At 37.7% G+C, this 27,822-nt stretch overlaps 1 protein-coding gene across 2 annotated transcripts in view; it reads left to right on the top strand.

Annotated features, from left to right (window-relative positions):
• The window catches only part of AUH (AU RNA binding methylglutaconyl-CoA hydratase), a 29,055-nt gene extending 1,433 nt beyond the window's left edge, over window positions 1-27,622 (top strand). Inside the window, exons 2-11 of one of the 2 annotated variants that reach the window (XR_009558313.2) lie at window positions 1,908-1,975; window positions 2,063-2,150; window positions 5,554-5,640; window positions 9,873-9,965; window positions 12,471-12,527; window positions 18,551-18,738; window positions 19,147-19,297; window positions 21,859-21,909; window positions 22,698-22,745; window positions 24,194-27,622. Coding sequence is in view for 1 of the 2 variants with exons in the window: in XM_035100283.3 (XP_034956174.2) it covers window positions 1,908-1,975; window positions 2,063-2,150; window positions 5,554-5,640; window positions 9,873-9,965; window positions 12,471-12,527; window positions 18,551-18,738; window positions 21,859-21,909; window positions 22,698-22,745; window positions 24,194-24,271 (758 nt within the window). In the remaining variant the exon portion in view is untranslated. The remainder of the gene's footprint in view (window positions 1-1,907; window positions 1,976-2,062; window positions 2,151-5,553; window positions 5,641-9,872; window positions 9,966-12,470; window positions 12,528-18,550; window positions 18,739-19,146; window positions 19,298-21,858; window positions 21,910-22,697; window positions 22,746-24,193) is intronic. The other variant, XM_035100283.3, reaches the window with a different exon arrangement.
• Window positions 27,623-27,822: the final 200 nt, after the last annotated feature.

The raw sequence follows: 27,822 nt of genomic DNA, 5'->3' as shown, positions 1-27,822 counted from the left end.
ACACCTTGGGAGTAAGCAGCTTGAACTCAATGGGATTTAATTCTGAGTAAATATCAGTAGGCTTGTGCTTCAAATTTTCAATGCGATATTAAATTTTGAAAGTGTAATCAGGCCACTTGTAATAAGGTGTGGGACAACTCGTAATAAAGGGTTAGGAACTGCCACTTCTCCAAGCTAATGTGGGATATAGTGTACTCTTGAATAAGGATTTGGAAGATTGGAGTCAGCTCCCTAACTGTACTTGAAGCTCACTGGGTGGCTTTGAGCCCATCAGTATCTCCCAGCCTAATCTACCTTGCAGTGTTGCCAAGAGGATGCACAATTATGTATGCTGTCTTGAGCACCTTGGACAACTGGAAGGAAATTAAAGTTAGTGAGAATCACAATTTCCTAGTGATGTTCTTTGAACATGCCACAGCCTGATTTCAGTTCCATTCATATGGCATAATGTACTGTCTTCTGCCACTTCAGTACTTTTATTGCTGCAGTGACTGAGGCAGTTGAGAATTCTGAACTCAAGGCATGATTAAACATTCCTATACCTTTGGCTTTCTTCTTAGAGGCTTGACCATTCCTGATGCATTTTTCTTCTAAAAGTAGGTGGGAGGATTGGAACCAAAGTACAGTATAATGTAGAGGAAAGTTTAAATTCTGATGTAAGTTGTGTCCAGTGGTATTAGCTACTGAGAGGAAAACGTACATTGTAGGCACAGTATTGGTTGAATAGTTGTTTGATTCAAAAATGGGGGGGGGGAGTTTTGATTCTGTTGTTTGGGACAGTGTTCGTCTGTATTCATATGGAATAAAAGGACTCAAGTGCACAATGCATGTATAGGAGTAAATCTATGTGACCCCATCAAGCCCACCACATAAAAAGCAGGGTAAGGAGTTTGTAGACCTTGTCCCTAGGAAAACCCCTAGGGTTAGTGAAATAATGCCTATTACAATCTTCTGTAACTAAAAGTTCACATACTGAAATTTTATATGGATGAATAGTTTTAAATACTGTACATTTTTAGATTTATAGCCCAGTAGCTTGGCTAATAATGTGTTTAATATAATCATAGTTTTTTATCTAGAAAACCCACAGAAATGCATGAGAGGAGGGGAGGAAAAGAAAATCTCTAGAATCCTATCTATTAACAGTTTACAGTAAACATGTTTACTTAGAAGTTCACTGAGTTCAATGACACTTACCAGTACTCTCTAGCAAGCATACTTCGGCTTGCAGCCTAACTGTACTCACCCAACCACTCCTGCCCAGGAGCTCTTTCTGTTACTGGCCAAATTTATAATCTCTCCTTAAGCTGCCCCTTAAATTCGCCAGATGTTACTGTGTCTTAAAACAGTAATTCTCTTTGGTTAGGCAGGTTATTTGAAATGTTTCTGCATTTAAAAATAACATGGACAAATGTATTGCATATGGTCAGTGCCTGTTGCTTTCTGTTGACTTAACATTATCAGCTCTGTTGTTAGTGTACACAGTAGCTTTGTTGTAGTGATAAAGAGTTAGTAGTTGACTAATTTTCCAAACATAAACTATTGTTGGTGCTTAAGATGAGTGTTTTCAAATATATTAGTGCACTATCAATGGATGGATCTGATTTAATTTTAGTGGATCTGATTTAATTCAAGCAGTTACTAATATAGATCAACTAGAGAGATAATCATGTTTCATGCCAAATAGCAGTTATTCACACTAAGTCATAGCTGCCAAGTTTTCCCTTTTCTCGCGAGGAAGCCTATTCAGCATAAGGGAAAATCCCTTAAAATAAGGGATAACTTGGCAGCTATGCACTAAGTAGACTGGCTTTTTGTCAGTAGATAACATAGGTACATTTTTTTAAATGTGGGATAAACCTTATGCACACTATTGATTTCAGTTATTTTTTTCTTTCTGTGTATAGGAATTGTGGTACTTGGACTAAACAGAGCACATGCAAAAAATGCACTTAATAAAAACCTTATAAAAATGGTAAGTGGACGAATACTGTACTTAGTCTTCTATGAACATTAAGTGTTGAAAATAAGTGTTGACAATTTGCATACCTTTTCTCTATAGATGTCAAAAGTTATGGAAGCTTTGAAAAGTGACAAAAAAGTACGGACGGTTATATTCCGAAGTGAAGTTCCTGGGGTGTTTTGTGCTGGTATGCAAATTTAATTTTGTTATCCATTTGGAAATACATAATCAAAATAAGTAGAAATGACTGAGACTCCAAAATTTATTTTAGTAAATTCAGCCTTTTTGGATTTTTATTTATTTATATATATAACATCTGCTATCCTCCTTAGAGAAATAAAGTGCTATAATTTTCAATCAGTGACACGGGTGTTTCTAAATGTTTGTTGTATAGTCGAGTATGTTTGGCAGTGTGTTGAGAGCACATATTATTTGGTCTGCAATGATTCTAAGCTAAGTTAATCAGTCTCTCTATTGATTAATATTAAATAAACTACATTTTCAAGTTTGCTCCCATTGAGTATTACGTATGGTCAAAATTTACAGTTATTAAAGATCAATTGCATTGATAAATACAGAAAATTCATCACAGTACCAGACATCAAGCATTCAAGGCCAGAATGCATGCATGCTCTTGAACACTATGGTATCTCTGCTATTTTCAGTTTAGCCAGTTATAGGAGAGAATTTTCATAGTTGTTTATACTGGTAAATCTGTTGCACTTTTCAAATGAAAAGTATTGTGAACTGAACACATGATTGCATACTTTTATTACTTTATAAATACCATGTTCATTATGCCATTGTGAAAGTGCTGAGAGTCTGCGTTCAGATATGTATTCTGCGTTGCTGCTATGACATTATATACCAGTAGCTCTTTGAAGCTAGAAGCATAGCTGCCAAGTTTTCGCTTTTCTCGCGAGGAAGCCTATTCAGCATAAGGGAAAATCCCTGTAAAAAAGGGATAACTTGGCAGCTATGGCTAGAAGGCTTGGAGAAAGCCATGTGTCCAAATAGGTCGTTGCTAAATGGCAGTGCTATGGTGGCTGTGTGGTTGGTTCATTTTGCAGAGTGCACTTCGTGTCAAACGGGTGGAGTTTGTGCAAGTGCTCATCTGGGGTCATTTGTTATCTACTGGAGGTGAATGGCATGTGTTTGCTGTGGTGTTGCTGAATAAGTTTGAAAATGGACAGGAAGATCATGTAATAGCTGGAGGGCTATTGGACAAAATCATGTAGCATTGGGGTGGGGAGGAGAGAAGTGAATATCAGGTATTAAGACTCCATTTAATTTCATTTTAATCTAATTAAAATCCTTTCATTACATTGTATACTCAGTTTTAGGTCATAGGAGGGGGGCTAATTTGAGCTAATTAATTGAAGGCTAATTAGCCAACACTGGAAGTAATGATGATTGGTAAGATAAGAAATGGATTGAGTTTTGTTGCTTTGGTGGAAGGGGCATATGGAGTGGGTTTGCTACGGTACAAATAGCTAGTTATTTTAATTTTAAAATTTGTTTTTAAAAATGTTGCTTGCTGCAAGTTCCTGATGTAGATATGATGTATTATTGAAAAATGATAAAAGCCACTTTTTATTCAAGTTCTGACACATGCCTTTCATTTTATTTTTATTTTTCACTTGCTAAACGTGCTTTTTATGTTCTCTGGGCAGAAGAAAAGCATCACTAGATTTTTGCCATCTTTGGTTTTTAATATATGTATTAGCTATTTCTGTACTGTGAGTGGGATGATTATATGAAACATTTGAGTCACATTTAATTATGCGTACACGTGCATTTGGTCTACAAAGCATAATGTTTTTTTTTCCCATTATGCGGACAAGTGGTTTGTTTTTAGACTAGGTAAAAATACTTCAGTAGCTGGTGTTCATTTCAGTAAGCTTTTTCTCATTGTAAGTACAGAATCTTCTAACAGCTGTCAGGGAGTGCTCTTCCTGAGAGAAAACTTTAAAAAATGAAACTTGAAACAAAATCTGTTTTGTTGCTTGGATAAATTCTTTAACTTTGACACATATCTCATTTATACTTTAGGATGACCTTGTTCTTTACCATTTACATTTTAGATTTAAAAAATATGTTACCCACAAATGTACGCTTCTCAATATCATAGTGCTTGGAACCCTGTGCAGAGATTGTTTTTCAGGGTTATGTGGTATCTACATGAAGAGTTGCATCCACCTGGTACTAATCTTGGTTTATTTTTTGATGACTCATTCTCCTCTCCACGACAGCCCATGACTCACCCTTATAGAAACCAAAAGGAATCTTTTAGTCCAGGATTGAGATTTTACGGCATTCCTGATGTTAGACTATGACTCCCGCCATCTTGAGATTTAATATTTTGGCTGAAGAGAGTTGGGAGTCTGATAGCCACTGCAGGACCAAGATTACCCCTTTCTGTTTTAGCTCATCATACTTCCTCCTGACAGCTGCCTTCACAAAAGGGTTATGGTCATTGCAATAAAAGGGGTGTATGGGTATTACCTTCTATTCACACTTGTTGTGTGCCAGTGTGGTATTGTTTTATATCCCTTGTCATTGTGTTACACATAGACAGATTTGTTTAGGCCAGGCATCCCCAAACTGCAGCCCTCCAGATGTTTTTGCCTACAACTCCCATGATCCCTAGCTAACAGGACCAGTGGTCAGGTATGATGGGAATTGTAGTCCAAAACATCTGGAGGGCTGAAGTTTGGGGATGCCTGGTTTAGGCCTTCTCTAAATGATCGAGAGTGCATCTCTTTTTCTTGATCCAGCATTGACAGCTTTCCCGATCTCCTTGGTTGCAAACTTCATTGGTTTGATGGTAATCAGGGTTAGTGTTAGTTCAGGTGTAACACTGCATTATAGAATAGAATAGAATAGAATAGAATAGAATAGAATAGAATAGAATAGAATAGAATAGAATAGAATAGAATAGATACTTTATTGTCATCGTACATAGTACAACAAAATTGAATGCCATCCCATAAAACAAAACAAAAACACAATTACAGCACACATACATACACACCCATCACAACTCCCCAGGATCATATTATTTAGTTACAGCATTAAAGATGGTTATAGCTCGTGGATAGAAACTGTTTTTTAATCTATTCGTTCTTGATTTAATTGTTTTGTATCTCTTGCATGAAGGCAACCGTGATCACCTCCCAAAAGTGTAGGAAGGAGTGACTTGACTTGTGAGAGTTACGTGATTGGCAGAAGAAGACCTCAGGGTGTTTTCAATATCCTAGCCATGTTTTGGGGATTTGGGTTATTATGCCTGTACCAGGCCTTTGTGTGTCAGATCTGTTCCTTTTTTTTAATCTCTCTGTGCCTAATATATGTTAGGTTCTCAGTAAATTATTTATATAAATATTTTCATACATAATATGCACTGTTTGGTAAAGAGAGGTGAGCCAGGAGCCCCTGATCTTGCCAGGAGCTAATCATACACATAGGTTTTCCTGAAAAATGCTCAAGTTGCTTTTCTTGAAAGTATGAATGATGCCATCTATGGTTTCTTTGAGCTGATACTACTATAAAACCTGAATATGACTGTAACCAGACAATGTGCTTTGCAGGTGCTGACCTTAAAGAAAGAGTCAAAATGCACTCTAGTGAAGTAAGCTCTTTTGTCTCAAAAGCAAGGGCAACTATTAATGAAATGGGTAAGTGAAAATCTCATTGATCATAGACAACAGTATATTATTAATAGTTTGTTTCGAGTCTCAGGGTTTGAAGGTTTTATGCTATATGAAATGCTCTGTCCAGATATTATGAAATCATAATATGAGAGTTAATATGCATAAAGCTTATGTATACCTTAATAAAAACAACCACTAATGTATTATTAAATGCTAGCTTTTTTACTTTTAAATCCTATTTTATGAGTGTACAGTTCTAAAACATTAAGAAATGTATAAAACTAATTCAATACCTCACCTTCCTGAAATAATAGCAATTGAGAATGCATTACTATTTGGATAAGTTCTAATATTGTCCAATATTGGGGAAATCATTGCTCCAGAATCTATTGTACTTCTGTAATAAGGTCTTTTTCTGAAATAAGACTTCTAGCTCTTTGGGGTAAGATGCTAAATAGAATGTCCACATTCACAGGTGGTGTTGTGAGCACACTTGGATGGATGGATGGAGATGTCACCTCCAGAAGTGTTTTTCCTCAGATCTTGCACCCAGAGTTACAGTGTGTAATAGGGAGGTTCCTCTATATGCATGTAGCAGTGAGTACATGCAAAGTGAGTACAACAAATACAGATGAGAGCCACACACAAGATGGTGCCTGAAACAACAGCTTATAAGATTAGTTAGGTAGAAAAGAAAGAAGACCGATAAACACAGAGGTGGGAGAAACTACAGTACTGTTGTCATATAAGGAGAAAGGAAAGTGCTAAGAATCTGGCAGGAGATGAGGGAGATCTATATGCTAAGGGGCAAATTCGAAATGTAAATGATTCTGGGTTTGGGCCACAGGGAGGTGTAGGACAGAAGGTTAAGAGGATAAACAAAGGATCCAGTTCATAACATAACTAGTGTTGTTCAGCCCGTTAACATAACTAGTGTTGTTCAGCCTGTTAAATAAATAGTGTTGTTCAGCCCGTTAAATGTTTCTGTTTATTTTTGATTATGTATTTTTGTGTTTTTATATTGTAATTTTATCTTATGAATATCCCTGAGAACCCCAGGTATAGGGTGGTATATACATTTTAATAATGATAATAATAATAATAATAATAATAATAATAATAATAATAATAATAATAATAATGATAATGATAATACTTTATGCCTTAAACTGTACTAAAAGGTATACTAACAAGCTTGGATTTTTATGAAGGATTGTTAATCTCTAGTACTCTAATTTATACCACTCCTGTTGGAAATATATTTCAAATGTTGCAGTAATATGTTGTGTTTTTATGATGTATTTTCTCCAACAGTTAGTTCTTGTCCATGCATCACATCTCTAGATTGTGTATTTGTTGTTTAATTGCTATTAAAAGTAAGCTGTTAGATTTCGAATGTTTTTTTTTTAAAAATTATTTGAGTCTGCATCCCCTATTCTACTGTTCATAAATGATGGAAGTTACTGGGTGAGTTTGGATGACCATGTCTCTGCCTAATAACTGGAGATAGGAGTGAGGCTTTTAGCTGTAAACTCCTTTACTTGATAGAGGAGCAAGCAAGCGATAAACTATTGTTTCCGTTATTGGAACAAACCAGAATATTAAGCCAACATCAAACTATCATTTACTATTCTGTCTTGATCTGAAGCTGTTAACATTATTTTCTGATTCAGACAAAATGGAAAACTCCAGAAGACATTTTGGCTTGTTCTACTCACTTGTGTGAAAGGAGAATGGGCTGTGTGTATAGCAAGAAGGCTAATTCATACCTAGGCTTGTTAAGTCAATACAGTGGTACCTCAGTTTAATTACACAATTGGTTCCGGAAGTCTGTACTTAACCTGAAGCGTACTTAACCTGAAGCAAATTTTCCCATTGAAAGTAATGGAAAGTGGCTTAATCCATTCCGGACAGGTCCACGGAGTACTTAAACTGAGGTATGACTGAATATGATTTTCAGAATGCAACCTTTGAATAAGACCCAAGCATTTTCTAACAATTAATATCTTACAATTGTTTGTTGTTTTATGCTTCCCTTGCATTGCTACTTTATTTTATTTCTTGTTAAAGTACTGGTGTTTTGCTAAACATCACTTTGATATAAAAATAAGCATTTTTTACTAAGCTGGAAACTATAGATCCTGGACACTGAGACGGGGGGAAAATATCAAAGCCTGCTATTTTTGGTATTGCTTTTTACTCTAAAATTAGAGATGCATGCTTTGCCGCATAGGAACACCAAGACTAATTGTCCACTTTCATTTTCTGCATTGAGATTTCCATTACTGATGCAGGTCTGCACTTAATGTTAAAAGTACTTGGTAAAACAGAACATTAATAGATCATTCTGTTTACAAAATCCAGTGAGGAAACATTGCTTATTTGAACCTCTGGAGAAATAATTCTTCAGATCAGTCCCACAGTTAGTATAAATAAGCCAAAACACCACAAATCTCAAATGATCAACTTTGATGTGGGCTTTAAAGGAAAATTATTGACACCTTAAAAGATTAGGGCTGTTAAAAATGATGAAAAATTAATTGGGGATGGCGGAGAACTAGGCATTGTAAGTGCAGGGACACAGGGCAACAATTCAGACGGGCCAAAGCACCACAGGTCAAAATGCTAGAAGCCGCCAAGGCAAGTGCTTGGTCTTAGAGAACGGCAGTAATGTAGTGGGTTTAATGGAGAACTGGCGAAATGGAGAGAACCTATGGGACACAGTTATCTCTTGATTTAAACTCTATAGGAAGGACAGAGAAGGACATACTGGAGATTATGTAGTTGTGTGTGTCAGAGAGAGCATTGAGTCCAAGAAGCTAGAAAAGCCGAAGGGGCAGACTCCTCGCAAAATAATACCTAGCCCCAAGAGTAATTAAGTACATGTACTGGGAATGTACTATTGTTGTGTCTCTGATAAAAATGCTCAGGGAGATCTTGAGATGAAGAATGAATTCAGGGAAGCATCCCCAAAATGAAACATTGTAGTAATGGGTGACTTCAACTACCCTCACATAGACTGGCTAATATTTCTATATACTCTAAATCAGTGATGGCCAAATTTGGCCCTCCAGCTGTTTTGGGACTACAGTTCCCATCATCCCTGACCACTGGTCCTGTTAGCTAGGGATGATGGGAGTTGTAGCCCCAAAACAGCAAGTTTGGCCATCACTGCTCTAAATGATTGTGCCGAACCAGAGGGCAAAATTTGCTATAGTGTCAGTTTGAGATTTCAATCTCCTGATTACTGTACTGTGTTTTCCCAAAAATAAGACACTGTCTTATATTTATTTATCCTCAAGAAGACACACTATGGCTTATTTTATGGGTATGTCTTATTTTTGGGGAAACAGGGTATTTGGATCAGTTTTTAACCTCTTCTGCTGATGCACAGGATGTGGTTGAAGGTGTAAAGGCAGCTAGCTGCTACTGTAGAAACATTCCTTTGTTAATAGTCTCTCTCTGTATGTGTGTGTGTGCGTGCGCGTGCCTGTGGGTGTCTAACTTAAAAAATAAGGTGAGTAGTATTGGATTGTGAATATACTCCTTGGGATTTGGCTATGTAGTCTCTCCTATGTTACAAGTACAGTAGGCAACTTCTCAGTTACATCCTCACCAGTGTTTTAACAGATCTAGCAACTGTTCCATAGGAATGCTCAAGGATTTCGTTTATTCTGCATTTTGAAGTGAGCTGACATGATTTACTCTTCCTGGATATATGGCAGATTGGAACATTTTTTCCCTTTGGTTTTTACATATCTCCAAACTTTATGATACAGTTCTTTTCTTTAAAAAGTACCAAGATGTGTATCATGAAATAATGCAAATTTTGTGCAGTTTTTAAACAAAAGCAGTTTGATGCTGAAATGGGATGCGATGAACTTATGAATGAACATGTGCAAAACTGACACAGACTGGAAACAAACTGATCATCCTTCTGTAGCCGCAGCTGTTGCTTATTATGGTGAAAAGCAGAGTCAACTGAATACTGCACGTTCACTTACCTTGAAGTTTGAAATTATCCTACCATTCAGTGTTGCATTGCTGTTAGCATTCTGAATGTCTTTGTGGTCAGAGTTTAGATTACAATTGAGATACTGTATACAAAAAACAGAGGCTGCATAATTTGCCTACAGAAACATTTTTTCACTGAATCAACTTTGTGTTACGAAAAAAAATTGCCTTGGGGATGAATGAAGTGCATTATGCAAATGATTCCATATCTTAGGTTTGTTAATTGTTGTTTTACCTTTCAGCTAACCTTCCAGTACCAACTATTGCTGCAATAGATGGCATTGCATTAGGTGGCGGCCTAGAATTAGCTTTAGCCTGTGACATAAGAGTGGCAGGTAAGGCTTTTTCTTTTTTTACAGTTAACACTCTTAATATTGTAGGGGGGTTGTTTAATTGTTACCAAGGAGAGCTTGTTTTTTCAATACTGAATTTATTTTACATAATTTTGAACATTAAGATAATGACGCAGTTCTTTAAGCTTAGCATTTTTCTCTCGCTTTGCACTTTCATTAGGTTCTTACTCTTTGGAGAGCATCTGGAGTAGGTTAACTCAGTGTGGTTGGTAACTTTTGGCACTGTAGGTAACAAGCTAGTTAGAGGATAAGGGGGCAGGCTTAATGGTGCAATCCTGTATATGTATATATGGGGAAAAGTCCCACTGAATTCAATTGGACTAATTCCCATATATCATTTCAGCGTAAGATGCTGGCTGGAAAGCCTTTCTCAGGCAGTTGTCTACTTGAATTGCCACATATTACTTAGTTGTGGGGGGAAACCCAGAGACTGCAATCCTGTACATGGAATAAGTTCCATTGAACTACTTGGGGCTCGTTTCTGAGTAGGCATGCACAGAATTAAGCTGAAAGTGTTCATAGTGTTTCCCTGTAATTCTTGAGAAAGAACAATGAAAACAGCACCAACATTGCCAGCTGTTCCTGCTTCACCAGCTAAAAATGGTCCCTTTCTCCACCCACCCACCCCGGCATCCTATTTTTGTATCATATATATATATATACAGTGGAACCTCGGTTTATGAACACCTCGGTTTATGAATTTTCGGTTTATGAACGCCACGGACCCATCTGGAACGGATTAATTCACTTTCCATTACTTTTAATGGGAAAGTTCGCTTCAGTTTATGAACGCTTCAGTTTATGAACAGACTTCCGGAACCAATTACACCCATGTTTCAGTTTATGAACGCTTCAGTTTAAGTACTTCGCGGACCCGTCTGGAACGGATTAATCCACTTTCCATTACTTTCAATGGAAAAGTTCGCTTCAGTTTATGAACGGTTACTCCGCGGACTGCCTGGAACGGATTAATCCACTTTCCATTACTTTCAATGGGAAAGTTCGCTTCAGTTTATGAACGCTTCAGTTTATGAACAGACTTCCGGAACCAATTGTGTTCATAAACCGAGGTACCACTGTATATATATATATATATATATATATATATATATATATATATATATACTTTCTTGACAACGCACATAAAACTGCAAGTGCATATGTTAAATAAGTGTAAGTTGTGAGTTACCTGTACAGTACTACTTTTCATTGTTTTGCCTTGTTTTGTTTCCTTTTATAATTAGTTGATTGTAAGTCCTTTGGTAACAATTAGAAATACTTGGTTCTTAGACAGTTCTATAAACTGCTCTAAACTTGCAGATTAGAGAAGACTACAAATGTAACCATTAAGGCATATCCCTTGACTTTTTAAAATATAATCACTGATCCTGCCCTTTTTATACTATTCAAGAATAATAGAATTACCAGAATCACATCTGGATCCCACTCTTCCTGTCAAGGAGCACAGAATAAGTGGGATTGTCCCATTTTATGGGACACTGTTTTATTTATTAAAGACATTTCTTCCCCTCCCCTTCTCACAGCCACAATGTGAAAGTAGATTAGGTTGAGAAGCAATGTCATCATTACAGCTGGGTGGGGATTTAAAGTTAACCTACTTTTAACATTCAAGTAGGTAGCCGCCTTGGTCTGACGCAGTCGAAATAAATAAAAAAAATGTCCAGTAGCACCTTAGAGACCAACTAAGTTTGCTCTGGGTATAAGCTTTCGTGTGCATGCACACATCTTCACACAAAAGCTTATACCCAGAACAAACTTTTTAATTTATTTCAGCTACTTTTAACATGTCACACTGGCTGCCAAAAGATTATGGGAAACACTCTTCTCTTAACAGATCCTGAATAGGATGTAAATACATAATCATGCTTCTTTCTTATGATGGAGTTTATTACTGTTCTGTTAGCTAGTCTTCTGCATCTTGCCCATATCATACGTGTTTCACTGGGTTCACTTGTCAAGCAGATCTGCCTTCCAGCTTCCTCTATGTGTTGTTCTCTAGTCCAAACAATCCTGAGTAGTTGTACGTATATATGGGATTGCACTCTTCCTGTGAGTGCAATCCCATATATTATATTGAAGAAGCCTGGACTAATGAACAAAATACATCCTGTCTGTTGGTTCTGCAGCCCTCCATCTTTCACACAGAAACATCACTGATGTTTAAAAGGGGAGGGGGGAGAGTGTATTTCACAAGACGGTTCCAACTTACAAGCATATTTATTCAACGTGGTGTGGTGTATGCATATTAGGAAGTTCCTGCCTATTGATATCAGGCAGGTGCCTTCACTGTAATTTTTTATACATAAAAATATATAAATGCCTCTTTAAATACTTTTTATTTTATTTTTTTTAAAAGCAGATTCAGTGCATCAACAGCTTATTTCGTATAGGCTTCTTTTTTCTAAAGCCATATGCAAATTTTATAAGAACTAACATTGGTCCGTTTATTTGTTTGTTTGTTTTAAGCTACTTCTGCAAAAATGGGTCTCGTTGAAACGAAGTTAGCTATCATTCCTGGTGCAGGTATGAAATCTTCTCATAATAATATAATAAGCTTCGGTTGTTTCATGTGTCTTTGGTTTTGTTGGTAAACCTTTTAAAAATTAAAATGTGTTTCTTTTAATATCCTTTGACACACATCAAAACTATCTCTGGGGTGTTTAAGCAAGGTTTTAGAAATCAACTTACATTTTACACAGAAACTGTTTGGTCACCTCGTAGGATGACCTATGTTGGGAGAAAGACAGGGAATATGTGTCCCTGTTAATTTCCCTCTGCCTCTCAGCAGCTTTTGATACAACCAGGGTATCTTTCTGGAGCAGTTGGCTGAGTTAGGGCTGGGTGTCACTGCTTTGTGGTGGTTCTGGTCCTACTTAGATGGTCATTTCCAGAGGATGATGCTTAAGAAGTGCTCTTCAGCCCCAGGATAAGTTAAGTTTTTATCACACATTTTTTTAACATCCCCATTGTGTGGCTTCGAATTGCTGACCTTCCGATCGGCAAGCCCAAGAGGCTCAGTGGTTTAGTCCACAGTGCCACCCGCTCCCATAAGCTGTTGTAGATGAAAATTCTTTATATTTGAATCAGTTTTAGGGGGAGCATTGATGTCCATTACTGGTGGCTAATTGTTGGCAGTATTAAAGGTGTGGTGCCAGCTGCTTTATAGAATGACTGACTATTGTCATCTTACTATAGTTTGAAGACGCATTACATCAGTTATAACCCTGTTTAGTTTTATTGGCTAAGTGTGAGAGAGTATGCGTGCGCGTGCACACACTTATGTTGTTTATATATATACTAGTGTATTTCAGCCCGTTCAATAAACGGGCGCTAGAGAGAGACACAGAGAGAGAGAAGCGAGCGGGGCTTTTCCGGGACGCGCTGCCTGCACGAGCGAAGGGGGAAAGAATCAGCCGTGAGAGGGGCAAAGGGAAAAAGCAGCAGCCGTGAGAGGGGAAAGTTGCAGCTGCGTTTCCCTCCAGTGACCGCCTGAGGTGGTTTGCTGTGGCGGCGGGCGGGCGGGCGGTTTGTGTGTGTGTGTGTGAGAGAGAGAGAGAGAAAGAGAGAGAGAAGCGCACGGGTCTATCTCGCAGCCTCCTCCTCACGCTGCTGCTTAGAAGCGAGTGGTTGGCGGCCGCAGGTAGGTAAACGGTAGGCAGAGGAGTTGGGGGGGAGAGCGCGTGCGTGTGCGTTCCAAGTCTCTGGTCCAATCCCTGTGTCCATGGGGCACGTGCGCAGTAGCGCGGAAACGGGACACACAGAATCTGGACGCAGAGACACAGGGACTTTATTATATAGGATATAGATATAGATATATGTAGAAAAATTTGGAAACATTTCTCTTCTCCCTACTACAACCGAAATGTGTGGCATTTACATTTATCAACATGACCGATGAAGAGTTTGAGATCTTAATTTTTCATTTTCAGATAATAACAAAAATCTGTATTATCAAATTGAAGTTTGCATATTTCTATGCAAGATCTAACTAACTGTAGATTCTGGCATCAGAATCTGTGATTTATATAAGGGTTTTGTTTTTGTTTTTTGCAATAAAACGTCGTTTCTCAGTTTTGCCAGTCTGCTGAATACTTAGTTTTGTTTGAATTGAAAATATTAGGTAATAATTATTTTATGTTTCTTTTTAAATAAATAGCCTCAAGGGAATTGTTAATAGTGTAGAAAGCAGATGTTTGAACAGCCACCCTGGTTTCCAAGTACTTAAACTAAGTATGCAGATTGTTAATAGAAATAGGTGGATTAGTTCTGCTCTGTAAATTACAGAGAACTGTGGTTTGTACATATTTTTTTAAAGAAGAAGTTAAAATAAGACTTAATTCAAATGAATCTCTTTGTAATTCGCTTGATAAATATTTCTAGAGCTGATGCATCAGAGACACAATATGAATATCGGAGAACAATGTTAAAATCCTGGTTTTCAAATCCTATCTAATGCTTAGTATTTTGATCTGTCACTTAGTTAGTATGTGTGAACTAGGGTCAATGTATGCTGAAGTTGTAAACCGCTTTGGATATACTGTATATATATTTATAGAAAAGTGGTATATAAATATTTTAAATACATTATCTAGAAAAGCTGTTAGATGTGAGTTGTAAGTGAGAGACTGTTAATCTGTAAATGCCCCTGGCCTTCTGGCAAGAAGGACATCTGGCAGTATATATTTCCTTTTCCAAACTCTTGCTTGAGTTAGAGTACTGTGGTTAGAGTAGGTAAGAGACAGCAGAAATCTTCATGTACTACTCTTAACCAAATGTGAAAGCATAGCCTCTGTGCACGCTGGAGGATTTGGGAGAAAAGCAGGCTCTTAATGTGCATTTGCTGACATTGGGGTGGGGAGTAAGAAACATAATGATTTGTTCCTATTTATAGTCTTTTTCTACCTCCCAAATGAAAGCAAGCCCCAACTCCACTCCACCCCAAGCCTATTCACATGGCAGATGATGGTGGGGGTGGGGGGTGATGGGAAGCAACTGGTGGAAACCACATTTGGAGGCTTGCTGGTAAGCCAAGGTAATATTTGTGAAATCCTGTTTATGAAGCTTTTGTTAGATTAACCCCTACCTCTGAAGAAGGGTTTATTTGTACACTTTTGATTGTGTAAAAAGTAAAGTGAAGCATTTTTCAAACTGCTATGTGCTTATCTGTATACTAGTAAATGCCAAGTCTGCTGATATAATTCAACAAGAAACAAGTCCTACTAGCTATTCTTACTTTACTCAAAAGTAAGAATAGCTAGTAGGACTTGTTTCTGGTTGAATTATATCATCAGCATCTCTTAAATGATATGTGATTCCTTAATTTTCGCAGACCTGTCATTATGGACAGATGCTTGTGTTCATATTATTCACCACAGATGTCTTGAGAACAGCGGACTTAATTATTTTTTTCTAAAACTTTTTTCTCAGTTTAATAAAGTAAAGCAATTTTTGTGCTTTTTAAAAAATGGGTTTAGTTTGACTCCAAAATTGGATTGTAGAAAAATATTTTAAACAAGTTATCCCTAAAAGTAAAATTTTGAATAATTGGTTTTTGATGCTTTGTATTCGAATAGAAAGCTTTTGTGTGTGTGTGGTTCAACTGCTGCTTACCGGATGCTACTATTCTGCTATATGAAGATTTGCAGCTAATCTACTCTTAAAGGACGATTTTCCATTCTTTTCCCACCCCATTGAAAGTAGGTCACTAGTTTGGGGCACTGGTCCAAGCTATGAGATTTATTTGGTGGTCAAAACACAGAGTCATAGAAATAATGATGCACTGGCATCAAGGCCACTTCTTATTTCATGAACATAACACCAAGTGCCCTAGAAATAATTTAACCATAGGCCTGTTACTGATTGCAGTCCATCACTGCTACATGTCTGGAAATAGTCGTCTTGTTAGCTGATTATATTCCAGCCTTGTATACTCAACATAGGGCATTTGAGTCTTATGAAAGAATCATTCTTAAGGCAGCTTATGAAAACCAGCTAGCTGCTCGATTAGAGCAAAATTATTGCTAGTGATGCATAATATTTATCCTCTCACTATATTTATCTTGGGAAAGTGTTCTTGATGCTTTTTTAAACGTATAGATGCAGTATTAAGAGTGGTTGGATACCCATAAATTGAACAAAACATAACCTACCTGGTTGAATTGCCTTGAGTTCCTCACCACTCATTGTATTAAGTAGCATGGTACATATCAGAGGTGGATTTAGAGCAGCAGCACTGGTTCTGCTACTTTGGGTGCTGAGGCTAGGGCAGTGTTTGCCAACCAGTGTGCCTCCAGATGTTTTGGGACTACAACTCCCATCATTCCTGACCACTGGTCTTGCTAGCTAGGGATGATGGGAGTTGTAGTCCCAAAACATCTGGAGGCACACGGGTTGGGAAACACTGGGCTAGGGGGCATCACAACTATGACATAGTGGTACTATGAGTAGAAGAAATACAATATGTTGTTTATTCCATAGCTACGAATTTCTTAGTTGTACTCTATACTTGAATGATAACCAGTGGCTTTCCATTTGTTGCTGAATTACAACACTTGTCGCCCCAGCCAGCATTGGCCAATGCTCAGGAGTGATAGGATTGTGGTTCAGCAACAGCTGGAGGGACACAGGTTAGCCACCCTGCCCTAAAAATCTGTAATCTGCCTACTCTAGGACCTTCCAGTGTCATTACAAACTCTGCAGTGACTGCAAGATTGTAAACCTTACTAAAGGATTTGCCACAATCTGGGCTGGGAGTGCGTCCATCAGAACTCCCACCTGAGAACTGCCGTGGAGGTGCTACAGGAAATGGAAGAATGTGGGACTGTCCTAGTCTGCAAAAGTGCTTTCTGCTCTATAGGAAAAAAGGAATGAAAAGGAGAGAGAAGTTTGCAGCGTGCTTGGTACCAATTTCCAAGCCACAAGTGAATATTATGGGGGTTTTGGTCCTCTTTCCCCAACCTGCACTGTTCTGGGAGGAAGGAAAGAAGTTTAAAATGGTGAGAATGTTGAGGAATGTTGGGGGTAAATATTTGAATAATTGGCTGGGCCAGTTACAGTTAAGATTATTCTCCACCTCCATTGTTTCTTGAGATGGAACTAAACAGTAATATTCCCTCAACCTCTCAATGGCAATGGTGCAGAGGACTATCCACTGCTTCTTTTATTTCCATACTGACTTATCCTAACTGACTATTTATTTGGTGGATTAAGAATTAGTGGAAACCTAAATTGTCATGCTGAGGCAATAGAAGGTTTGCCACAATTGGAAACTTGAACTTTTAGGTTTAAAAATAAAGTAGCATTGTTTTAAAGAAATATAGCCTTCCTATTCCATTCAATAATGTCACACTATAAAAAAATTAACAGTACTCATCTGTAATATCTTGATGGATTGCCTATTCTAAGTAGTTACTTTATATACTGGGTGTCACTTCCTTTTTCTGATTGCGGTTGGCAGGAAATGCACATTTTTGTACATTATCATTGCAGAACATCCGGCAGTCTACACTTATCAGATTCTGCTTGATAGAAGCTGATATGACTCTTTAGAAGGCTTACTAGCCTGTTGCTTAATAATAACTAGAATTTGCACCTGTATCTGTTGGGCCAAATACCAGCTTCTATGTTTCTCTTAATCATTGATGAGAGATGTGCTTATTGTATTAAAAGTGAATAGGTGAATTAATCCATAGAGATTTATTCTGATACCACATCAGTGTCTTTGTATTTTGTTTAAAAATAAATATGTGGTAGGATGTTGATTGCTGGGTAGTTGTGACCTGATAGAAGTGCTGGGCATTGCCATTCCACACATATAGAGAGATTCAAGAATGAGGCTAGGAGATTTGCTGGCTAAAGATTCCACTGACTTGAGCTTCTCTTTGAATGCTGATTTGCTTCTGGTTGGTGTCATAGGGGCATCTTGCCCATTTTGTTGGATACTTCTTCGTTTGTTCAGACTGAGAGCATGTAGACAGAATCCTTGAAGAGATCAAGCATATCTTGTGTATACTCAAGCCATGAGGCAGGTCTCTGGAACCTGTGGAGTTTGCTTTGAACCAGGTTCAAATGACCTGCAACATCACCAATGATTTCTGTACTTAAAATTCCTCCCCTTGGAAATTTCAAGAATTATTATGCATACCGTTCTAGGGAGGCCTCCCTCCATTGCAAATATATTTTGTTTCCAGCAATATAAAGGCTCATTTACCATTTTGATGGAACAATATGATTTTCAATTTGTTGTTCCTGTATAGGTAACAATGGTCTAGGACTGCAAGCTGTGCCTGTTTCACAGATTCTTGTATATTTTAAGTATTTTTGGAAATCTGAGAGCAGACCTATTGGCCAGTGAAAGTGGACGGGTGAAGTTTGGCCAGTTGAGTGTAATGTGTAGCTGGGTTCCTTTTTATTATCGTAAGCCGTTCTGATAACCCTTATAGTGGCTGATGTGGGGTATAAATGTTTGTTAGTGGCAATACTTGGTTAAGCTAAATTACTGCAGAATCAACATTTGCACTTCCTTTCTTGTTTTTCCTAAACCACAGGAGGGACGCAAAGGCTACCACGCACAATTGGAGTGTCTTTGGCAAAAGAACTTATCTTTTCTGCACGTGTTGTTGATGGTGAAGAAGCAAAATCAATAGGATTGGTCAGTCACGCCGTGGAACAGAATGACGCAGGAGATGCTGCCTATAGAAAGGCGTTAGCTCTGGCAAGAGAATTTTTACCTCAGGTACAATCCAAATTGAGAGAGTTGTTTAAATGATCAATTACTTTTCATTGAAGTGGAGTGGAGAAAAGAACTGGGGAAAAGCTAAAAACGTGATTGCTACAAACTATAATTAAATACCATGAATATTAAACAAATAGAAGTCAAACCCCATATTTACCAGTTCCTCATGGTACTAATTGAGAACCTTCTTAAGCATTTCCTCCTTCTGCCATTATTATACCTGTGTTTTAAATCCATATATTTTTGTTTGTTGTAACTTTTACAAATATTAATTAAGGCTAAATTTTAAATATAATTGTTATGTTTAAACCTTCCATCCATGTTATCCATGCCTAGCCGTGTTTGTTTCTATGAGGCTGTCAGTAGAATTCTCACTATGGCAATTTTTTGTTATTTCTTTGTCTCTAGAATTTCCTATTCAGTTTTCCAAACTAAAATCTACAGATTCTCTGCATGAACAAAAAGTATTGAACAGGCACTTTGTAATTGGAGGCTCAAATTCTAAACACAAGCAAATTCCATTAACTGATGGGATTTGTATGCATGTAAATGTGTTTAGGTATGTAGCTTTACATATTCTTTAAAAAATGTATTTTATACATATTTATAATGAATTGTCGATTTCGTTACTTTCTGGTCTTGCTGTACAGAATGGCATTGTGGTTGAAAATTATTCTATAATTCACGACTCAAGAGAGCACATTTTAAGATTCCTCTGGATTATCAATTTTGCTATATCCACCAGTTGTTTTCCACTATATACATCCCATTCACAATTCAAATCATGATATTTGCTCTTTACGTTACCTTAGTAATGCTTTGCCAATGCTGAAAGCAAAGTAAAGGGTTCATTTGATAGTATACCAACATTTCCCAGTTTCTTTTGTTTGTCCAATTCGGTCCTAACCTGTTTTGATCTATAGCTTGTGGTTAGCGAGCAGAGAGCCACAAGCCGAGGTTAAAAACAGCATGCTGAACCAAACCACTTAGCATGTCATGGGAGTAAAAATTGGACGAGCAAAGTGGCTGCAAGCTTCTCCCTGGGAGCATGTAAGTTTGCGGGTTCGAATAACCATAGTTTGGCTTACCATGATGTGCAAACCAAGCCATTGTTTGCTGTATTTGTCCAACTGTATCAATCAACCAGTGTACTCAAAAGCATTTGTAGAATAACCTGGATCTGTAATGAGTACATCTAACAGCTTTTGTCCCACTGAGACAAGCAGTTACACTTGAGTCCGGCTAATGCTGGTTGTAGGAAGTAATTTCCAAATCTGTGGCTTGCTTTATGCTCTTTCCTGTCTGATAGTGTTTAATGAAACTTTGCTATCGTGGCAAACTTGTGCAATCTAAGAAGGCACGCAGTGCACCATGCTAGGGTATGCTGAAAGTAACTGAAAATAGGAGGTTACGGCATGGAACATGCCCACTTGATCAAAAAATAGCTCAGATCATGTATGGAAAGAAGACATTGGGCGAAATTATGTGAGAATGAAGTTTGAGATTCATAGAATGTTATGCACTAACTGTAACCAGAATAAGAAAGATAGTTACGAGATAATAGAAATGATTAATAACACTTGTAAATTATGAGCTGGTAGACTCTTTGGCTTTAAAACTTAATAAACTTTCACTTACTTTTTTAAATTTCAGGATATTTATGCCACTTTTCAGAGTAAATAGCCTCATAACTCACAAGCTGTATGATAAAAGCAACTCAAATACAAAATACAAAACAGTATGTGTTTGAGCTTAACTAGCAGCATAAAATACAGACTAGTCCAGTTTAAGAATCCAAACGAATTAAACACTTTAACAGCAGCAACTTAATTTCCTGCCCTATCTAAAAACACGTCAAAATTGAAAAGCCTTCAGAGTCCATCAGCCTTCAGGAGTCAAACATAAAGTTCCTGGGAGGAATTCCACAGATACTGGGCCACCATACAAAAGGTTCTGTCTCTTGTGCCTACTGATCTAATTTGCAGTGATGACAGGTAGGTTATCAGGTGCCAATCAGGTATTTGACCAACAATGCCAGTATGTGAAATTGGGCTCCAAAGTGAACAGGTAACCAATGAACCGAACACTTTGCCTTGCAAAGCCTTCAGCTGGCTGTGTTCTATACCAAAGGAAGTGTATTTAAAGGTAGCCCCACATAAAGCACAATACAGTAGTCATGTTTGCAGGTAAGCTGGGCATGAGTATTTGAGGCAAAGTCCTCCCCCTTTTCTAGTTAGAGTCATATCCCATAGTAAAAGGCATTTGTAGTCACCAGCGTCCACCAATGGTGCTGAGTCCAGAAGAACTCTGAAGCTGAGTACAGTGGTACCTTGGTAGTCGAACGGCTTGGCTCCTGAACAAATTGACTCCTGAACGCCACAAATCCAGAAGTGAGTGTTCCGGTTTGTGAAGGTTTTTCGGAAGCTGAACGTCCGACGCAGCTTCCGAAGCTTCCGATTTGTGCAGGAAGCTCCTGCAGCCCATCAGAAACCATGCCTTGGTTTTTGAATGGTTTAGGGAGTCGAATGGACTCCCAGAACGGATTAAATTCAAGAACCAAGGTACCACTGTACTTGATTTTTCAAAGAGAGTGCAGTCACATCCAATTGCCAACCTCTAGGCCGGTTTTCAAATACTACTGAAGGAGTGTTAAGCTATATATATTATAATCATTGTGGAAACACTAATTGAAGAGTTTGTGCAATGTTAAATTGGTATGTCTGATAGCAGTTCTTACAGCTCTTATGTTTTCAAGAGCTTGTGTAAACTATCCTTCAGGCAGAACATCATATTTGGATTTAGTTTCATTTTCCTCATACAGTGCTCTGGCATGAGATATAAAAAGCACTTCCTTGGGCGGCAGACACAACCAGTACATAGAACTGTTGAGCTCAGCATGCCAAAATTATGAGGTCCCAAACACTTACCCCAAAATGTGCTTGTGTTCTGTGGTGTTTTCCAAGATGTCTAGCAGAGTAGTGAAAATCTGGCTCTTCTCACAGTAATCAATACTACTATCAGATTCTGAGAATGCTAAAGTGAGTCATTAAGCTATTTTTATTTCATTACATATCCTCCTTTGTATGTGGAAAACTAAATTAAATATATTTTTAATTTTAGGGACCCATAGCAATGAGAGTTGCAAAACTGGCCATCAATCAAGGAATGGAGGTAAAAGAACATGTTTGTGCCTGCTATCTCAGTTCAGTCATTTAAAACATTTATTTTACCCAGCTCTTCAGCAAAAAAAAAAAAGGCTTCCAGAACAGCTTCCAGATAAATAAAAAGCAAGATGATCTCCGATCTCATGCTTGCATTATAGACATGACACAGAATGAAAGGGGGGAGCAAACTTTGGAATCTTAAAGTTATATTACGGGGTAAAGTAGATGTGACACAAACCCAATCTTGATGTTGGTTAAAGCAGATGGGGGAAAATTGTTTCAAGTGCATTAGTGGTAGGGAAGTATGCCAAACATTTCCTTTGAAACTGCTTCTCCCATCATTTTTCTTTGGCGGGGGTTGCTTATTGTCTCTGACGTACATTGTAATAGAAGGTTTTGGCGTTCCTCACTGCCCTCACTTCGCAGCAACTTTAATTCTGACCTGCACACACATACGCTGGGGATTGGCAGCAAATTTCGACATGCAGCTATCTCACCATCACATGTTTTCAGCCTTCAGTTTTAACCAGACTCATTTTTGTTGGGGATAACCCAGACTGAAATTCCTGGGTGTCAGGAAAAGTTATTTATGTATGCAACAACTGTGCCTGTGTTTTGTTGGCCCCAAAATGGAAAGTGAGCGAGGTCCCAACTAAAGAGGATTGGCAACTTAAGTTGACAGAATATGAAGAACTTGCAGACTTAACATAGATAGTTACTTTTTTCTGAGAATTCGTTTTTTAGATGTCTCCAGCAGTGATTATGGTGTAAATATCTCATGTATCGGTTTCATAGGTGGATCTGCTGACTGGTTTAGCAATTGAGGAAGCTTGTTACGCTCAGGTATGTACCTCAAATTTATGCCAAAAAAACCTCCAAAACAAAACAAAAACACCCCACCTGTGTCAAAGATTATAAGTATTTCTCCATTTCTAAATGTAAGTAATCAGTGACCTGCATTTTCATTATCATAGGCCTAATATAAAGCTTACTTTTACTCTTGGTAGTGCTAATGTTTGTTAATGCAGATCTGGAAATATCTGTCAAGCATTCAATATTTTTGTGAGAATAATAGATACATTGTTTATACATTATGCTGAATGGATGCATCACACACTTAGTGTCTCCCTGTTAAAACGAATGGTAAATATTCCCATAAGTTACTAAAGCTGGGTTGGGCAACATGGTGCACCTCAAATGTTGCTGGACATGCTACTTCCATTAGCCCCAGGTAGCATGGTCACCAGGATTTTCTGGGCCTAGACATCCACCAAATTTGCATGGCCAGGTGGGGTGGAGGCCAAAAATAAATCAAGAGTCACACACAAGTAACAAGCCATCTGACAGAGTGTATGTAGGTGAAACATTCTGTACTAGAAAAAGCTTAAAACAGTTGAATTTCTTTCTGGTCAAAGGCACAAGAGCCCTACTCTCACACCATGAAAATTGATGCATTTGGCAGGTTTAATCTATTCTGGAGTGCCTGCAAATTCCACCCACATATGTCAGAAGGGGAAAATGTCATAGTTGTTTTTTTGTTCTCCATGGTGGGAAACGGAACTTTTATCTTATATTTTACATAAGGTGCTTCTTATGTAAAATATGACTTGAATCTGACAGAGCACAGAGCGACTTGGAATATAGACCGAGCACACAGCGACTTTGGCTGCATTCTAAAGTGACAGATACAGATCTGATTTTTTTTTGGCCAGAGCGCACCCCTAGAATATACATACATTCAGGCTTACTTCAGCCATGAGCTGAAGCTTCTCGGCCAGAGTTCTTCTTCCATTCCATAGCAGTCAGGCATTGTCACCTTCACCATGCATGCAGATTTACCCCCAAATTGAGCTTAGTAATGAGGCTAACTTTGGGTTGAGTCAAATTCAGCTTCTTTTAGGTAAACTCATTCTGTGTCAAGCCTGGGAAAATTCACAGTCAGATGCAGTATGAAAGTTCATAACTTTGCAGCAGGTACCTGATTTAGGAATCCATTTCTCAACCTTCATGCTTATGGCAAAATAAGTGTTTACATGTTCCTTCCATCAGGATAATCTTAGTGTAGAAAGAGCATATTGGAAACTGCTCTCAATGTGCTAGCCCTTCCACTGGTTTAGATCAGCAAAAGAGTGACTACAGAGAATTGTGATTGATTTGTAACAGCTGCAGGTTTCCTTAGCTTTCTGTATGTATATTATGAATTGAACTTGACAGCTCTAGAGGGTGAAGGTGCATGAAAATGAGACTTAACTTTAAATGTGGGCACTGAGAATGATTTTTGTTCATTCTAGACTATTCCAACAAAAGACAGAATTGAAGGTCTTCTTGCTTTTAAAGAAAAAAGACCCCCTCGCTACAAGGGAGAATAGAAAAACAACAACACATACGCCTTTAGAAAAACAAATGAAATACACATACTACAGGAAAGACTTTTCAACTGGTTTTTTTTTTTTTGCCTCAGAACCTGGAATATCGCAACCAGGAAAGTAAATGTTAACCACCCATACTTTGATCTATAATGTATTCAGATGCATATTTACCCTTAACAGTTTCTCAAAACTTCTGTGTGTATTTTTGAGGTCATTGAGTTATACAGCACTTTATTCCATATATTTGAATTGCATTCCTCATCAGATAAATATATTGAATGCCTAATGCAGACAAAGCTTAAGAGAACATCAGATGTACAAGTCTTCTGCTGTTGGGACAAAAAATTTGAAATTCTGCACATCTAAACGTGTGAAATGGACTGCATAAAGTTTCTAAATGAATCTTTAGATCAAAAATACTGTGCTTGTTCTCTACTTGAATGTATAGAGTTAGCTGAATGGATGAGGCAAAGCAACTGGGTAAACAGCTGTTCATATATTTTGCTGGTATATGAAATCCATTTGGAAACTTTATTGTGGTGTTGCACAGTTGTAAAAGGGTGATTTGCTATATTAATACCATTGTGCTAAAGTTCAGCTTTAATCCAATTTTAATAATAAAATAGACTGAACTTAGATTTCCTCCCAGAGCTATTTGAGTGCAACACAACATAGGTCATGAAATGGGGCATTTTCACACCTGATGCCCAATCCACCTTGGAGCTACTTTTTGGCTAGCAGTGCGCATGCATGAATATTGTCAGTGTAGAATAAAGAACCTCATAGAATAATGTTAAAATATTTGTAAGGACTGTCTTATACATACACAAAAATCATGACCACTGTTATAGCCTGATAGTAAACATGTCTACTCTAGCCAACAGAAGGTTTTCATAGGGCCATAGCTAAGTGTCATGTGGAAGCACATTTCAATTGATGTTCTACATGAAATAAGCTAAGGGGGAAATGAAAATTGCGAAAAACAGTTCTTTTGCAGCATTGTAGAAATCATTTCTACATTTGGGGTTCTGTTCAACTAAGTCCTACTCAGAATAGACCCATTGCAAATCATTAATCTTTAAACTTATTCATGTCCATGAACTGGTGGGAAGGTTGTCCCATTTCCTGAGATAATCAGGATCTGCACTATTTGGTAAATATGAGAATTGGACAGGAATGGCATATTCATTAGAAACGTTTCCTTTAAAAATGTATATCATTAAACCCTATTTAATGTTTACAAATGTATTCCTTGTCATCAAAACCCACAAAAACATCGCTGTATGCATTCTCACATATGACACGGAAAAGTCCAAATACGAAAGGGCTGCGATATTTGATTTCTGCTATTTCCAAAGTTGCTCTGCATTAGAAAGTAACTGGTGGTGAAACATATATCTACAAATATATATTAGAAACCTGCTAAAGACCGTCTTATAATAATGTAACACCTAGCACCGTACATAGGAAGGTGCCTAAGTTCAAATATATTTAGAACTTAAGGTTCAACATGGACTGTTTGTATCTCACTTCGTAAACAATGCTGCTGCTACTAATAAAAAGTCTCAGCTAATGACATCCTTTTTAAAAGTTACTCAATAGCAGCAGGCACAGAACTAGAAATGCCCGCTCAACATCTCTCAGTGTTTGGAGCAGGTCAGTTTTGTGTCCTCTCTGAAAAGCTGTAAGAACTATATCACTTCAGATCTCTTCAGAAGAGTTGTTCTCTAATCTTGGGAGCATGAGGGGTATTTAGAGCAGGGTCTGACTTAGAGACCATATTATATACGAACTGGGTTAACATGGGGAGAATTTGTATTCAGAGAATATTGTCCCAGGGTATTGAAGATTTCACAGGGAATAACTCGCTGCTTGAATTGAGCCAGGAAGCTAACAGCCAGTGCAGTTGCTGTAGAATAGGATGAATTAACGTTCCTGCCGCCCTGTATCCAACAGGAGCCGTTAGTGGCATTTTGTGCTAGATGAACGAACAAGACAATCCAAGCCACACATAAGTAGACTGCTCTAGAGGTTATGAAAGCACAGATTGGTACGTCCAAATCTCTCTCTACAGGAAAGGGTGTAGCCTTCGTAGACAGATAAAGGCGATAAAAGCTGCTCCTGAGTAACACCTGCTTCCCAAGGAGGGAAATAGAATCCATGGGCACTTTATGCTGCTAATCTTATTCAGAACACTAGTTAAGAGAACTTCCTCTGGATTCAGTTTTATCCTTTTTTTAACCAGATCAGTTAAACCACTGCCTCCGAGCATTGGTTTGAAACTGTTTGGCCGATACCCAAAGTTGAATGCTAAGTCTTTGGAGTGAGACTACTACTGCCCCCGTTGTGTAATTCTTACGTTCTAGAATAAGATTTAATTTATTAACATGACTTATTTCAAGTTTTTCAAATAAACTTATCATGTGGCATTGTCTGCTGTTAAAGTAACATGGCACGCATGTGGTTACATTTTAGCTGTATGGTGGTAAAAGAGCTGATCAATATGAAATGCATGAGCTCATTAAAATTAACCTTCAACTATATAGCTATATGAACATTGATTATATATGGTACAGTGGGTTTATCATTTTGTTGGCTGATAAATCTGCTAGGAAGATCATTTCATGCGTTATAGTTTCTAAAGTAAAAATTGGAGCAGTTCCTGACAGTTAAACAAAGCTCCATTTTTGTTTTGTCTCTAAAATTTTTGAAATGCTATTCTTAATGTGCAAGTTGTAATTTAATATGATCCTACATTCAGTTATGCACACTTAAGTACATTCACTTAAGTGGGACTGAGCCTGTCTAATTGATGCAGAAATAATGTAAATTCTGTGTGGAATGTCTCTGCTTATTTCATCAAGATTACTGGTAGGATGTCAAAATATTGATTAGATAAAGTGAAACTTTTGGGCATTGTCAGAACACTTGTGTTTGTAATTATTACTGATTTTAATATAAGGAAATTATTTGTCCATTACATTTATTTTTCTCAGGGGAAATTGCCTTTTTCCGGTACATAACTACCTCCTGTCCATTTCTTTGTATTTGCTTGTTGCCTTTGTTAATTCTGATTGTTGCTGAGTATAAAAAGATTGTAGTACTTACTGAAACTAGTTTCAGAGGAAAAACCACACAGAAAATTCATATTATATTAAAGGGGATGAAATTATATCAAATCACATCCATATTGAATTATTAGTAACATTGCTAGCAACCTTTTTCATAAAACTCTATAATTGGAGGAGGTGCTTCTCGTCATAAGAACACGTTGCCTGCTTTCTTATTCAGCTATTGGATTTCAGTGTTTCCAGGTCATTGTATTTATTAAATTTTATTTCTGTCTTCTCATCTTTTGCCTGTGCACACCAGACAGTAGTAACTTGTGTATATCTCCCTTTATTTTGGTATCTCATTCACCGTGAAGAATAGGTGTGATTAGCCTTTTGGCATGAAAATCATGTTTGTAAATGGTACTTCAGATCCAGTGATCCTGTTCTATGAATGGAATGCGCTTGGTACTGATTCTCTTCTCGCACATTTGTAGACAC

This window comes from Zootoca vivipara, chromosome 10 (genome assembly GCF_965207765.1).
Source record: "Zootoca vivipara chromosome 10, rZooViv2.hap1.1, whole genome shotgun sequence".
Taxonomy (NCBI): domain Eukaryota; kingdom Metazoa; phylum Chordata; class Lepidosauria; order Squamata; family Lacertidae; genus Zootoca; species Zootoca vivipara.
This window is presented reverse-complemented; position numbering and strand designations above follow the sequence as displayed.